Below are 15,010 nucleotides of genomic sequence, written 5' to 3' on the forward strand. Positions count from 1 at the left end.
ATCCCTGCTGCGTCACATCTCTCCCCCTTTCGAGACTGAACTGAGCGGGGTCACGCTGACCAGTGACCTGGGGAAGTTCGGGGCCCCCTCTCCGGGACAGCGCATCCGCTATCAGGTTGGCACTTCCCTTCACGTGGACCACGTCCACGTCGTAATCCTGCAGGAGCAGGCTCCATCTCAGGAGCTTGGCGTTGGCTCCTTTCATCTGGTGCAGACAGGTCAGGGGAGAGTGGTCGGTGTAGACGGTGAAGTGTCGCCCGAAGAGATAGGGCTCTAGTTTCTTGAGGGCCCACACCATGGCCAGGCACTCCTTCTCAATGGCCGCGTAGTGTTGCTCCCGGGGTAGCAGCTTCTTGCTCAGGTACACGATGGGGCGTCTCTCCCACTTTTCATCCTCCTGCATTAACACAGCCCCCAGTCCCGTGTCGGAGGCGTCGGTGAACACCACAAAGGGCTTATCAAAGTCTGGGTTTGCCAGAACTGGGCCACTGACCAGAGCCTCCTTCAGCGCCCGGAAAGCCACCTGGCACTGCTCGGTCCAGACCACCTTGTCTGGCTTCCCCTTCTTGCATAGCTCCGTGATGGGGGTGGCTATGGCGCTAAAGTGGGGCACAAATCTTCGGTAGTATCCTGCCATCCCAATAAAGGCTTGGACCTGCTTTTTGGTGTGGGGAGCGGGCCAGTCTCTGATCACCTCCACCTTGGCTGGTTCCGGCTTTAGGCGGCCGCTCCCCACCCGATGGCCCAGGTAAGATACTTCCGCCATCCCCACCTTGCACTTCTCCGCTTTTACAGTCAGCCCAGCCCCCTGGAGTCGGTCCAGCGCTTGTCTAACCTGGGACACGTGGTCCTCCCAGGTCTGGCTAAAGACACAGATGTCATCAATATACGCCACGGCAAAACTCTCCATCCCCCTCAGGAGCTGGTCCACCAGGCGCTGGAAGGTGGCCGGCGCTCCCTTGAGGCCGAAAGGCAGGGTCAGGAACTCATAGAGCCCCAGAGGGGTGATAAAGGCCGATTTCAGTCGGGCATCTGCATCCAGCGGCACTTGCCAGTAGCCCTTTGTAAGGTCCATGGTGGTAAGGTACCGAGCTCCTCCCAGCTTGTCTAGGAGCTCGTCCGGCCTGGGCATGGGGTAGGCATCAGATACAGTGATGGCATTGAGCTTCCGATAGTCCACACAGAACCGGACCGACCCATCCTTTTTGGGGACCAGCACCACCGGCGAGGCCCAAGGGCTGGCAGAGGGCTGGATCACCCCCAAAGCCAGCATGTCCCGGACCTCTCTTTCCAGGTCCTGAGCAGTTTTCCCTGTGACTCAGAAGGGGGAGCATCTTATCGGCGGGTGCGACCCTGTCTGCATCCGGTGGACAGTCAGATTAGTTTCAGAGTAGCAGCCGTATTAGTCTGTATTCGCAAAAAGAAAAGGAGGACTTGTGGCACCTTAGAGACTAACCAATTTATTTGAGCATGAGCTTTCGTGAGCTACAGCTCACTTCATCGGATGCATACTGTGGAAAATACAATGAGGCGATTTATATACACACAGACCATGAAAAAATACACATTGTAAGGAGAGTGATCACTTAAGATGAGCTATTACCAGCAGGAGAGTGGGGTGGGGCCCCACCCCCACCCCACTCTCCTGCTGGTAATAGCTCATCTTAAGCTCATCCTTACAATGTGTATTTTTTCATGGTCTGTGTATATAAATCTCCTCATTGTATTTTCCACAGTATGCATCTGATGAAGTGAGCTGTAGCTCACGAAAGCTTATGCTCAAATAAATTGGTTAGTCTCTAAGGTGCCACAAGGCCTCCTTTTCTGTTAATCAGATTAGTGCGTCCAGGCTGGTTGGAAAACAGCTGTCGGTACGGATGCAGCACCCCCCTGACCTCAGCTTGCTGGGCAGAGGTTAGCTGATCCGAGAGGGGAATTGTTTCCAGGGGGGAACCAGTTCTGGTCCCAGGGAATAGATCTACTAAAGGGTCATCTCCCTGCTCCTCCCAATGTCCACACACGGCCAACACCACAGTCCCCCTGGCATAATATGGCTTCATCATATTCACATGGTACACCTGGTTAGACAGCTCCACCACATAGAATCACAGAATATCAGGGTTGGAAGGGACCTCAGAAGATCATCTAGTCCAATCCTCTGCTCAAAGGAGAGCCAATCCCCAATTTCTTTTTGCCCCAGATCCCTAAATGGCCTCCTCAAGGATTGAGCTCATAACCCTGGGTTTAGCAGGCCAATGCTCACACCACTGAGCTATCCCCCCAGTCATTTAGTTGCTTGACAACCTTGAAAGGGCCCTCCCAGGCAGCCTGTAGTTTGTTCTTTCTCACGGGGATGAGAACCATCACCGGATCCCCGGTGGCGTAGGCACGGGCCCGTGCCGTGCGGTCATACCAGACCTTCTGCTTCCTCTGGGCTCTGGCCAGATTCTCCCTGGCCAGGCCCATGAGTTCAGCCAGTCTCTCTCGGAAGATCAGGACATACTCCACCACTGACTCTCCATCGGGAGTGGCCTTCCCCTCCCACTCGTCTCTCATCAGGTCCAGGGGGCCCCTTACCCTCCTTCCATATAACAGTTCGAAAGGCGAAAATCCGGTAGACTCCTGAGGCACCTCCCTGTACGCGAACAGCAGGTGAGGTAAGTACTTGTCCCAATCCTGCGGGTGCTGGTCCATAAAGATTTTCAGCATCATCTTTAGCGTCCCATTGAACCTCTCCACCAGCCCATTGGACTGGGGGTGATACGCTGAGGCCCAGTCGTGCCGGACCCCACATTTCTCCCACAAGCACCGGAGCAGGGCCGACATGAAGTTGGAGCCTTGGTCTGTCAAGACTTCCTTGGGGAACCCCACTCGGCTGAAAATGGTCAGGAGCGCATCGGCCACGGTGTCTGCTTCAATGGAAGCTAAGGGCACTGCCTCGGGGTAGCGGGTGGCAAAATCTACCACCACCAGAATGTATTTCTTCCCCGACCGGGTCGTCCTGCTGAGAGGCCCCACGATGTCCATGGCCACCTTCTGGAAAGGCTCCTCTATGATGGGCAAAGGTCTCAAAGCCGCTTTCCCCTTGTCCCGGGCCTTCCCCACCCTCTGACAGGGGTCACAGGATCGGCAATACTGCCGGACCGTGGTAAAGACCCCGGGCCAGTAAAAGTTCTGTAGCAACCTCTGCCGGGTGCGCCGGATTCCCTGGTGCCCTGCGAGGGGGATGTCATGGGCCAGGTACAGGAGCCTGCGGCGATACTTCTGGGGGACCACCAGCTGCCTCCTGATCCCACAGGACTCTACTTCCCTTGTGGGAGCCCATTCTCGGTACAGGAACCCCTTCTCCCACATGAACCTCTCCTGGCAGCCTCTCCTCATGGTCCGTACCACACCGAGGTCGGCCAGGTCCCTGAGCTTCCGCAAGGAGGGATCTTTCCTCAACTCGGCCGGGAACTCAGCGGCTGGGGCAGGGACGGGGCCCGGTTCCCCCTCAGTGGCCAGGTCTGAGGCCTCAGCCTCTCTGAGCCGTGCCCCTCGGCGCTCCCTCCCCACCAGGGTAGGGTCCTGCGCCTCCGGTGTGGTACCCTCCCCAAGGTCAGGGCGTAATGCCCCTCGCCGGCTCTGGCTACACGTCACAACCAGGGCGGTCTGGGGCTTGCTTGGCCAGTCCTCTAGGTCGCCCCCCATCAAAATTTCAGTGAGCAAATGGTGGTGTATCCCCACATCCTTGGGGCCCTCCTTGGCCCCCCATTTCAGGTGTACCCTTGCCATGGGCACTTTAAATGGGGTCCTGCCCACCCCCATCAGGGTCAGGTAGGTGTTGGGCACCACCCGATCTGGGGCCACCACCTCGGGCCGGGCCAGCGTCACCTCCGCGCCCGTATCCCAGTATCCATTGACCTTCCTCCCATCCACCTCCAGGGAAATGAGGCACTCATTCTGCAATGACTGCCCCGCACCCACCCTGTAAACCGAGAACCTTGAGTCCGGAGCATCCAGCCCTTCAGAGGAGCTGGCCTGGGGTACTCTTCCCTCCTGAGCAGGTGGTAAACTGGTAGCCCCCCTTGCCTGGGCCGTCTGCCCCTCGTCCAGCTGGGTCCCTACCCAGTTAACCCTGTGTGGGTTCGGTCTGCTCAGTCTGTCCTTGAGCTTGGGGCACTGGGTCCGTATGTGGCCTCTTTGGCCACAGTAATAGAGGTCATGTCCCGTTGGTCCCCTGGAGCAAGTCGGTTGGTCCTGATGCCGGATGTTTTCCTTGGGAGGGGGTTCTCCATATTCCTCCTTTGGGAGGTCCATGGTGACTCTCTCTCTGCATCATGGTGGGCCTGTTCTTTTGGGACTCCTCCCTGTCACCCCTTGACCAGCTCTTCACAAACTCGTCGGCCAGCTGCCCTGCGTGCTGGGGGTTCTCTGCTTTTTGTCCTCCAACCACAGCCTCAGGTCGGAAGGGCACTGATCATACAGTTGCTCCAGTACGATTAGGTCCAGCAGGTCCTCTTTAGCTCGGGCCCCAGCTGTCCACTTGCGGGCACACCCCTGCATCCGGTTGACCAGTTGTAGGTAGGTGACCTCAGGCTTTTTGCGCTGACTCCGGAACCTTCTCCGGTACATCTCGGGGGTCAGCCCAAACTCACGGAGCAGGGCCTGTTTGAACAGTTCATAGTCCCCTGCCTCCGGCCCTGTCATTCGGCTGTACACCTCCACGGCTTTGGGGTCCAGTAAGGGGGTGAGAAACTGGAGCCTGTCTGCGGGGTCAACCCTGTGCAGCTCGCAGGCATTCTCAAAGGCCGTCAGGAAGCTATCTATGTCCCCCCCCTCCTTCCGCTGGGCCAGGAAGCACTTATCAAAGTTCCTTGCAGTCTTGGGTCCCCCCGCACTCACCGCAGCCGGCGCCCCACTGCTCCTCAGCCTGGCCAGCTCCAGCTCATGCTAACGCTGCCTTTTACGGTCCTCTCACTCCTTCTCTCCATCTTCCAGCTCTCTCAGTTTCATCTCCCTCTCCCATTCCAGCCGCCTCCGCTCCAGGGATGGGGAGCTCTGCCGGGAGGATCCTCTGCTGGCTGCTGGGGTCAGGTCCCCTTGGTATTCGCTGGGCTTCCCCCAACCCCTCCCCTAGTCATAGGAAGGAGGGGTCTCAGGATGCCCTCGGTAGCTGTCTGACCCCTCCCAGCCGGGACAGGCAGCGGGGCCCGCCTTGTGTCTGCCGGGCTGCTCCCCTCAGGGGCAGGGATCCGCTCCTCTGAGCGATCCTCTTCCTCCAGCTGGGCAATCAGCTGTTCCTTGGTGAGCCTCCCAGTGCGCAGCCCCCTCTGCCTGCACAGCTCCACCAGGTCGCCCTTAAGGCGCTTCGCATACGTCTTCCTGCTGGCCACTCGCAGGCCTGTGCGCTCTCAGCTCCCCACGGTTTCCAGGAGGACCCCTAGTGTACTAGCCCTTCTCCAGGTCACCACCTCTCTCCCAGGGTCGAGCCACAGACTCCTCCGCCCCTGAGCCTGCTCACCACAGTCCCCAGGGGGGTCCCCATTATTGCAACAGTCCTTCTCGCTGGTCTCACACACTCCCAAGGGTTAAGCATAGCTCCTCTGCCCCCCGAAACTGCTCCTCTCTGAATCTTCAACACACCTGGTCCTTGTCAATCCCCCTTCGTTTATTGCTTCCCCCGTAACTTACTGCAGGAAGCGCCGTCTATGGGGTGCAGTAGATCCCACCTTTGCCACCAGTTGTCACAGAGTGTGGGGGAGTCTGGGCCCTGCACCCCCACTTCCTGCGATTCCCCGTGACTCTCAGCCAGCCAGTAAAATGGAAAGTTTATATGACAACAGGAACACAGTCCAAACAGAGCTTGTAGGTACAAACAGGGCCCCTCAGTCAGGTTCCTCTGGGGGCAGGGAGCTTAGACCCCAGCCTTGGGGCTCCCTCCGTTTCCCCAAACTGCTCCAAACTGAAACCCCCTCCAGCCGTCTCACCCAGCCACCCCCGCAGCTCCTCCTCCAGCCTTTGTCCAGTTTCCTGTGCAGAAGGTGTCACCTGGATCCAACCCCCTCCTGGCTCAGGTGACAGTGAAGTCACCCCCTGCTACCCCATCCCCATTGCAGACAGTCCCAGTAAAACTCCCCTGCAACATCCCCAGGTCAATCTGCCCCACTCCCTGCTGCGTCACACACCCCCAATCCCCAGAGCCCGGCTCTCCCTCCCCTCCACTGCCCTGCCCCACTCAGCCCCCACCCCCGGAGCACAGCTCTCCCTCCCCCCACCCTGCCCCACTCAGCCCCACCCCCGGAGCTTGGCTCTCCCTCCCCTCCCCCGCCCTGCCCCACTCCGCCCCCACCCCCGGAGCTCTGCTCAGCTGGCAGGGGGAGGGTGGTGGAGAGAGCAGCGAGCCATGCGGGGGGCCTCGAGGGAAAGTGGTGGAGCGGGGGCAGTGTCCGGGTGTCACACATGAGGAAGTTGGCCCCCCTGTAATCGAGCTCTGTCCCCCACAGCCGATGCACAGATCCGCTGCGACCAGCTCACCCTGGGGCTCTTCTGGGTGCAGCTGTTCCAGGACGCCCACACGGAGCAAGGGGACGTCATCGCCTTCGACGTCTTTTGCGGGGACTTCAACTTCGACAACTGCTCCTCAGGTGGGGCCTGGCCCGGGTGGGGGCAGGGGAGGGCAGCAGCCTGGCGGGGGTGTCGCAGCGTGCCCAGCCTGTAACCCCTCCCTGGGGAGTGCCACACCCCGAGGGGCTGGCTCCTCGGGCCCCAGCGACCCTGGCTTGCCCCGGGGCTCCCTGCAGCGAATCCAGCCACGCCAGCCCCTTGCAGGATGCGGGGGCCGGGCCCTGCAGGGCGCGAGGCTCTGGGGTATTTGAAGCCACACTGGCAGCCTTTCACTAGTCCCCTGGTCACAGAAACGAACGGCTGCGGGCTAGCCCAGAGAGGCAAAGGCCCATCGTGCCCAGCCAGAGCCAGGAACCAGCCCAGCGTGATGGACTCTGTTCCTGGGGCTCCCTGTCTCTCTGCCTCGGTCCCTCCAAAGCCACCTGACCACACTGTCCCCCAGCACGGGTCCCAAGTCCCACACGCAGGCTTCCTGCTCGGCGGTCTTGGCTGTTCAGACCTGGGGACTTCAGTTGTCTCCCTGGCCCTTCTGTTGATCTGGGTTTGCGGCAAGCAGTTAATTACCGACCCCAACAGCAAGTGACACACACACACACCTGTGTCTCCTGCACTCTTCCAGGAGCAGCAAAGTGTAGAAGGAAACTGAGGCACACATCGGCATCATACAAATATTATGGAAAATTCCTGCTTCATCACACAAGGAGTTGGGGGGGGGGGGAGTGGAAGGGGTGGGGGAGGGTAGTCTGGAGGAGGGGGAGGGGAGAGGAGAGGGGAGTGCAGATGTGCCCATTCACTCTGCCGGATCTTTCCAGGGGATGAGTTGGAGCAGACCCACATCATCTTCCGGCAGTACCAAGACCCATGCCGAGTGGGGCCCAGGCAGGACAAGCCCTGGGCCATAGGTACGTGTCTGGCTGGCCCAGTGCCCAGTGCAGCTTGCTGCCCTCTCTGTCTCAGTTCCGCGGAGCCGGGCCCCCATCTGGGGCTGCAGATAAACATCTAGATCCAGATCCCCACAGGGGGACCCAGCCTTTGGAACCCCCGGGTGAGACGTCGGGGGTCAGGGGTCCAGGGGCCCTGCTAGCCGAGGCCTGCCCCCCAGCTCTGCCCGTGCCCCTCCAGACCCGGAGCCCCCTCCTGTCCCAGCCCTGCTCCCTCCCCACACCCAGATCTCTGCTGAGGTACCTGTGGGTGAAGGAAGATTTTGGGGTGGGGGGAGCGGCAGAGCAGGGGAGGCTCTAAGTGCTGCTCACGTCCCTGCAGGCACCCTGCTGAACTACCTGGAGATCTACGAGGAGGCCGTGTCAACCCCAGAGAAGCTGAAAAGGTAACGGCTGCACCTGCGGGTTCCAGAGCGCTGGGGGGCCGGGGGGCTTACAGCCCTAGTTCAAGGCAGGCTCTGCCCCCGCCCCCACACAGGGTAATGGGACACTAATGGGACAGGGTAAAGGCTAACCTGTGGATGGCCCTCCCTTGCCATGCAGCCCCCTGTAGCCCAGGTGTGACTAGCCCCCTACGCAGAGCCACGCTCCTCCTCCCCTGCCACTCGGCCCCCTGCTGACGGCTCCCCCGTGCACCCCGCAGGACGCTGGAGCAAGAGGAGGGCAGGAGGAAGTACCTGGCCTGTCCCATCCTGCAGGACGGCTGCCCCGACCCCTCGGCAGCAGGGAGCCCCTGGGAAGGGCGTCGCATCGACTACATCCTGTACCGCGAGCACCCCGCCCCCATCAGCCTGACAACGGTGAGTGCCCAGAGGGGCCCCGGCTCCTGCCGGCCTGGGGTGCTCCCCGGGGTTCTTTCAACCCAAAGCTCTTGGTAACTTTTACTCGGTGCGAGGTGGTGTCAGGGAATAAATCAGGGGAGACACGGAAGGCGGCACGAACAGGACAACACAAGAGGGCTTTCACTTACAGCTAAACTTTACTTGGTCTCAAGCACTTACACACACGTCCGCAGGAGGTTAGTAAAACACCCCAACCCTTGATAATTACCCAAGCTGAGCGTGGTGGGAAACACAAGACGCATCCAGAGGGAGAGCCCAGTCCTGAAGAGTCCCCCTTATTTATACAGGAGTAATAGAATGACATGTTCCTTAAAGCAAACTTGTTCAGCCAGCAGTTCCCATGGGCAAGCAAGAGGCTCCTTCTGATTATCGGTGTGGGTTTTTCCAGAGTTTGCAGCCTTGAGGCCCCAGCAGACATTCCTGGGGCACATCCTGCTCTTCTAAGATGCATGTATCAGCAACTTCAACACAATTCTTATCAGGAAGGATGCAGGGTCAAGCTGCCCTTCTCATGGCACCCAAAGATCCCCCTCCCCTCCTGCCTTGGTTAAGCTAAGCCTGCTGACTTGGCTGCTTTTAGTAATAAGCCATAGTGGTTTCAGGCACTTTACTGGTTTGCCAAAGTCTCCCCGTACAGGGGTACCCCCGTGGGAGCCCCTAGCCCCCAGCCTGGCCTGGGCCCCACGGAACGAAGAGCAGGCCCCAAGCCCAAGGGTGCAGGTAAGCTCCCAGTCAGGGATGCTGGGCCCAGGGCAGGGGGGTTCAGCTCTGGGGCCTGCCTGGCTCAGGGGCCAGCTGCTGGGGGCTGGTAGGGCCACAGGGGCCCATGCTGGGGAGGTGGCTGGGGCTGGTAGCTGCACTCACTAGGTCAGCTCCTTCAGGGGCTCTCAGCAGCTCCCACACTCCGGGGTTTTCATGGTATGGTGCCGTGGAGCCAGGCTGCAGGGGGCTGGCCTTGCCGAATCGCTGCTCAGGGTGCGGGGGATTCAGAGAGCTAGTCAGCATGGTCCAGGGCTCCCTGGAAGGGTCCGAGCCTGGGGGCCAGGACGCCTGGGATCTCTGCTGGCTCTGACCCTATGTGCTACATGACTCTGCGTGGGACCTCCACTCTGGGCTGTTTCCTGCCCTGCAGCGGGGGAAGGAGCCTGGCCGGGCCATGGCTGGGAAGGGGTAGTGAGCTGTGTCAGTGCTCAGCGTTGATTGAGGGGAGGGTGCAGCCCATGGAGACTACAAGTCCCAGCCTGCACTGCTCTGGCTTAGCCAGACCTGGACTCATTGCATGCTGGGATCTGTGGTCTCAGGGGACCGACCCCCTCCCCCCCTGCATTCTCGGGGCGGGGAGCCTGCTGTGCTCCTGACACCGCTGTCCCCTTGCTTTCCCCAGGAGGTGGAGAAGTTTTCCTTCATCACCCAGCTGGCCGGCTGCTCGGACCACATGGCTGTAGGGCTGCGGCTGCTCCTGAACCCTGCGCTGCAGTGACAGCAGCGAGTGTGAACCCCGGTGTCCGGGGCGGAAGGTCGATGGAGAATCCTTGTTATGGTGGAGCTGGGCAGGGCCCTCCCCCTGCCTGTGCCCCCCTCCCTCCTGACTCGGATAGGCTGCGAGGCCTGGGACCTGGTGGGGCTGTGCAGGGCTGTGTGGGGCCAGAGTCACCCCCAGGGTGCCGGGGGTGCTGGCCAGAGTGCCCCAAGAGGGGGACAGCCCTGGCGCCTGGCTTCTGGGCTGGCGGGGGCCCAAGGAGGAGGCTGCTCTGCTGCGCCCCCCTCTGCCCAGTGAGGCCCAGCACCCATGGGTCTTGGCTTGGGATCCGCAGGGGATCACTGGGGTGTGGACCTGCCTCTGCAGACCTCACCCACTGCAGCAGGACGGGGGGCTGGCTATTTCCCAGGCTGCCAGCTGGCTTCCCCACCTGACAGCGCAGCACCCCTTCCGGCTCAGTGCCATGTGCTCCCTGGGTCCAGCCGGCCCTTGGGCCCCCTCCCCAGCCCGTGAGCTGGGTGTTAGCTGGGCAGGGGCTCCCCGAAGCTGGCATGGGCCCGACAGGGCCACGTCTGCCTCTGCACAGCGTCGCGAGCCTCAGCTTCACGCGAGGCCTGTCTGTCCCTCGGCAGGGCAGAGTGCCCTTCTGCTGAGCCGTGGCTGCCAGGAGGGGCTCCCCTCTCCCCCGCGGTCACCTGGCCCCCCTGGGGAATCAATAAAGTTTTCAAAGCAACTGTCCACGTCTGTGCACTGGGGAAAGGGAGTGTGGGGGGGCGGCTGGGGCGGATTCTCCCAAGGCTGGCCACTGGCACAGCTACCCCCCAACTTTGAACAGTCCCTGGTAGGAACCCTTCAGCAGGCCGGGCCCCCAGGGTCCCACTCTCCCTTCAGGGGGGCCACGCAGCCCCCCGGCCTGAGCCTCCAGGTCCACCTCTCCTGCCCCAGGCTGTGAGCTCTGCCCAGGACAGACCTGTCCTCTCCACCACTGGCTGCGTCTCCGGGCGGCAGGGTTTGTCAGTCGCTGTAACATGGTGGCATGGGGCAGCCAACGTTCCCATGTGACCCCGGTCCAAGCACGTGGCCAAGCAGCCACACAATCCAGGGCCTGGCTCCGTCAGTCCCGGGTGAGATCCACCCAGTCTCTCCAAAGCCGGGTCTTATCCAACCTCCCCTCGGCCCCTTGTCCCAGCCTGCAGCGGCCAGCTGAGGTCACAGTTCCCACCAGCCTTGGGAGGTGTCGGGGTTCAGCCCTCAGAGCTCCGGTCGCCCCCCTGGATCCTCCACGGGGCTGGGTCGGTTCAGCTCCCTTCAACACCCGTTTCGCGTTACCCCGGCTAGGCTGTGACCCAGCAGCTCCCAGCTCCTGCTCTGCCCGGGCGTTGTCACCCTTCGGCACCACTGGGGAAAGCCCTGGTCGGGCACGCCAGGCCTCTCAACCATACCCCTACTGCAGACCCCCCTCTTGGGTACGGGGGATCCCTAGGACTCGGGGCCATCACCCCCCACAGCCTGCCCAGGCCTCTCAGCCATACCCCTCCTGCAGACTCCCCTCTTGGGTACAGGGGGGTCCCTAGGACTCGGGGCCATCACCCCCCACAGCCTGCCCAGGCCTCTCAGCCATACCTCTCCTGCAGACCCCCCTCTTGGGTACGGGGGGTCCCTAGGACTAGTGGCCATCACCCCCTACAGCCTGCCCAGGCCTCTCAGCCATACCTCTCCTGCAGACCCCCCCTCTTGGGTACGGGGGGTCCCTAGGACTAGTGGCCATCACCCCCTACAGCCTGCCCAGGCCTCTCAGCCATACCCCTCCTGCAGACCCCCCTCTTGGGTACAGGGGGGTCCCTAGGACTAGTGGCCATCACCCCCTACAGCCTGCCCAGGCCTCTCAGCCATACCCCTTCCTGCAGACCCCCCCCTTGGGTACCATGGGCTCCCCAGGACAAGGGGCCATCACCCCCCCACCACATGCCCCAGCCTCTCAGCCATACCCCTACTACAGACCCCCCCCCCCCTTGGGTACCATGGGCTCCCCAGGACATGGGGCCATCACCCCCACCACCACCACCACATACCCCAGCCTCTCACCCATACCCCTACTGCAGACCCCCCCCTTGGGTACAGGGGGGTCCCCAGGACTAGTGGCTGTCACCCCACCCCCCACAGCCTGCCCCAGGCCTCTCACAGCCATTGTACCCAGAGGGGTGATTCCATGTGTGGCCACTAGACAGGAGTCACTGGCAAAGGAGTCACTGTTCTCGTCTCTGGCCAAGGAGATGCAACCCCAGGCCTGGGTCAGAGCCCCCAGACCCTGCAGGCTCCCCGGATGGGCTTTGGGACCCTGCTGCTCTTAGACTTTGTGACTGGAAAAGTGGGGCTGGTGCCTGCCGCTACCCTGCTGGCCAGGCCCCAGGGTGGGGGTCGGGGAGGCAGGCCATGGGGCTGATGGAGCAGTGGGGCGGACACTGTAATCGGGCTGGGCAGGCCATGGGGGTGCTGGTGGGCGCTGTGGGTCATGCCCCTGGGGGACGGGGCTGATGTGCCCGGTGTGGCAGGCAGGCTGGAGGGGGGGGCTGGTGCCGGAGGAGCTGCTCCAGTCAGAGGCCATGATTTGATGGGAAGGAAGAACTGTGGGGGGCAGAAAGGGGCTGTGGCCGGTTGGAGCTGGGCTCTGAACACGCCAGGTTGCTGGGGAGACCTGCGGGGAGGGGTGGCAGTGACCCTCCTAGGGGGGCACCTTTTAGAGCCAGCACCATGCACCCCACTGTCCTCCCCCTGCCAGGCACCTCACTGCACCGAGTCACTACTAGGGGCATGGGGTGCTGAGATGGCGGGGGCTGGCCAGGCTCCAGGGGTGGCCCCTGCCCCCCCTCAGGTCAGTAGCTGCACATGGGGGGTGTGGTTGTGTGGGGGAAGGAGCTGACCCACCGTGCTCATGCCCACCAGCCGGACGGTGCCTGTGGCCGGGGGCAGAACTGGTGGCAGGCAGACGCAGACTGGGAAATTGCTTAGGACCCCGAGCAGCTCAGGGGGCCCCCGTTAAGTATTAGTATGTGGGGCTGGGAGTATTCCTGCTTGGGGCCCCCAAGGGGCTGGCCCCGCCTTGCGCCGGGGCACTGCTGCCAGCTGCAGCTGTGGGGGACAGCCGGGGAGACCAGCTCTCGTGCAGGGCGCCTGCACCTGGCACCAACTACCAGGGCTGGCGGGGGGGCACCCAGCTGGGCAGAGAGGGGTCTGGGTGGCTGTACAAGCTGCAGGGGCAGTCCCGGACGCCATGGCGGGACCCCGGTTCCTATGTCCCTCCCCCAATCTAAAGACCCGACCAGGGACGTGCCGCTTGAGCCCAGGAATCCCCAGCCCCTCCCAGGGACCCCCCAGGCATCTGGTGCCCCACTGGGCCCCCTGCCCCAAGGACTCAGTCAGCTGCTGCCGCCTCTGCCCAGGAACGCCCCCACCTGGAACACCCCTGTAACGATGCTGCCCGTGGGAGCCAGCTGAGGTCACTCAATCGGGGTGAACTGCAAACAGACCGGGGCAGACAAACCCCAAACGCTGATGGATATTGCAATGGTTAGATTTACCCAGCCAGCCCAAAGCAGCTTCTACAGCCCCTCCCTGGGTTTCCTTAAAGTAGCCAGCGTCAGGCCTCAGGCCTCCCTCCAGACACACCTGTCAACCATAGGGTGACAAATTCTGAAAATCTTATTTCATCCTTGAAAAGAAAAGGTTCTTCTGACCCCAAAGGACCAAGCCCCAGACCCAGGTCAAATGATAACTCAGATCTTACCCCAAATACACGCTTACAGTCAATCCTTGTTATCTAAGCTAAAATTTATTTAAAAAGACAAGAGAGCGTTGGTTAAAAGATCAATATACAGAGAGACTTGGGTTCAATTCTTGAGGTCCAGATACAGAGCAGAGATGAGCTTGTAGTTGCCAAAAGTCCTTTTAGAAATAGTCCAGAGGTTATAGTCCAATGCCATATTCAGGGTGACTCCTGTCAGTGACTGGGGATCTCAATCCTGATGGCTTAAGGTTTCCCCCTCTTAAAACCCAAAGCAGAACTGAGATGAAGAAGGTTCGTGTCCCAGGGTCTTTATATGTTTTCTGCAGCCTTTTGGCCTGAGAAAACAATCATAGAATATCAGGGTTGGAAGGGACCCCAGAAGGTCATCTAGTCCAACCCCCAATCGGCTTGGCTTTCCTTCTCCCAAACATCCTGGCAATTAGCACAGAGTCATTTATCCATTAAACCGTTCAGACACAGGTTCCCACAGCCTTCAAAGAGACATAGACAATTATACTCTGCCACTCAAGTGTCTTCCTAAATGTTAATATTCCCTTTTTGATCTTTGAATCAAAGCGGTAGCCATAGACAAGGCTTATTTGCGGATATCACGAGACCTGAGCAAACATCTCCCCTTCTCTCTCTAACAATGCCGGCTGCATTTCAAAGCTCTGTTCATTTATATCTCTTCCTAACCAGTCTCTAAAGTTCGGCCATGGGTCAGGTCAGTCTGGGAGTTAATTAACTCTTTCTGGCCCTGTCACCTTTCCATGAGACTTTAAATCACACTCAGAATGTCACACCCCCACCTCACTCTGTGCACGCACAGCCACCCGCTCCCCAGGCCCTGGTGCACTGGCCTGCATGGGGTCATGCATGTCTCCAGACTCAGCCCCTGCGGGGATGGCCCAAGGGGGAGTACTGAGTCCCCTTACCTTGCCCCACCCCGACAGTGGAGGGAACCTGGGGAGGAGGAATGTGGAGGGCAGGGGATAGAGCAGCAGGCAGGGGGTTGTGGGGGCAGGGGATGTCAGGGTAGGAAATGGGGGAGCATGCAGGGGATCATGGGTACAGGGCATATCAGGGTGCTGCAGTGAGACATGGGGGGGCAGGCAGGGGACTGAGAGTGGGACAGACAGGGTACGGGGGTCAGGTAGGATAGGGTCAGATAGGAGGCGGGGTCAGAACTGCCAAATGTCCAGTCCCCCCCCTTGCACCATAACCCCGCCCTTTTTTTGGCACCCAGACACCTACCCATCCAAGCACTAGCATGAGCCACAACCCAGGGAAGAAAGGGAAAGTTGATAGTAATTAATATAAATAAGAAGTTAGGGATTGTAGAACATTGATAAGGAAA

At 60.7% G+C, this 15,010-nt stretch overlaps 1 protein-coding gene across 4 annotated transcripts in view; it reads left to right on the forward strand.

The window, feature by feature from the left end:
* The window catches only part of LOC311517069 (sphingomyelin phosphodiesterase 5-like), a 35,054-nt gene extending 24,451 nt beyond the window's left edge, over positions 1–10,603 (forward strand). For all 4 annotated transcript variants that reach the window (XM_084621633.1, XM_084621636.1, XM_084621634.1 and 1 more), the window contains exons 4-8: positions 6,486–6,626; positions 7,419–7,508; positions 7,870–7,933; positions 8,191–8,347; positions 9,774–10,603. In XM_084621633.1, the coding sequence (XP_084477759.1) occupies positions 6,486–6,626; positions 7,419–7,508; positions 7,870–7,933; positions 8,191–8,347; positions 9,774–9,869 (548 nt within the window). In that variant the 3' untranslated portion in view covers positions 9,870–10,603. The remainder of the gene's footprint in view (positions 1–6,485; positions 6,627–7,418; positions 7,509–7,869; positions 7,934–8,190; positions 8,348–9,773) is intronic.
* The last annotated feature ends 4,407 nt before the right edge of the window (positions 10,604–15,010 follow it).

The sequence above is a fragment of the Lepidochelys olivacea genome (assembly GCF_965140295.1).
Source record: "Lepidochelys olivacea isolate rLepOli2 genome assembly, chromosome: 2".
Classification (NCBI taxonomy): Eukaryota; Metazoa; Chordata; order Testudines; family Cheloniidae; genus Lepidochelys; species Lepidochelys olivacea.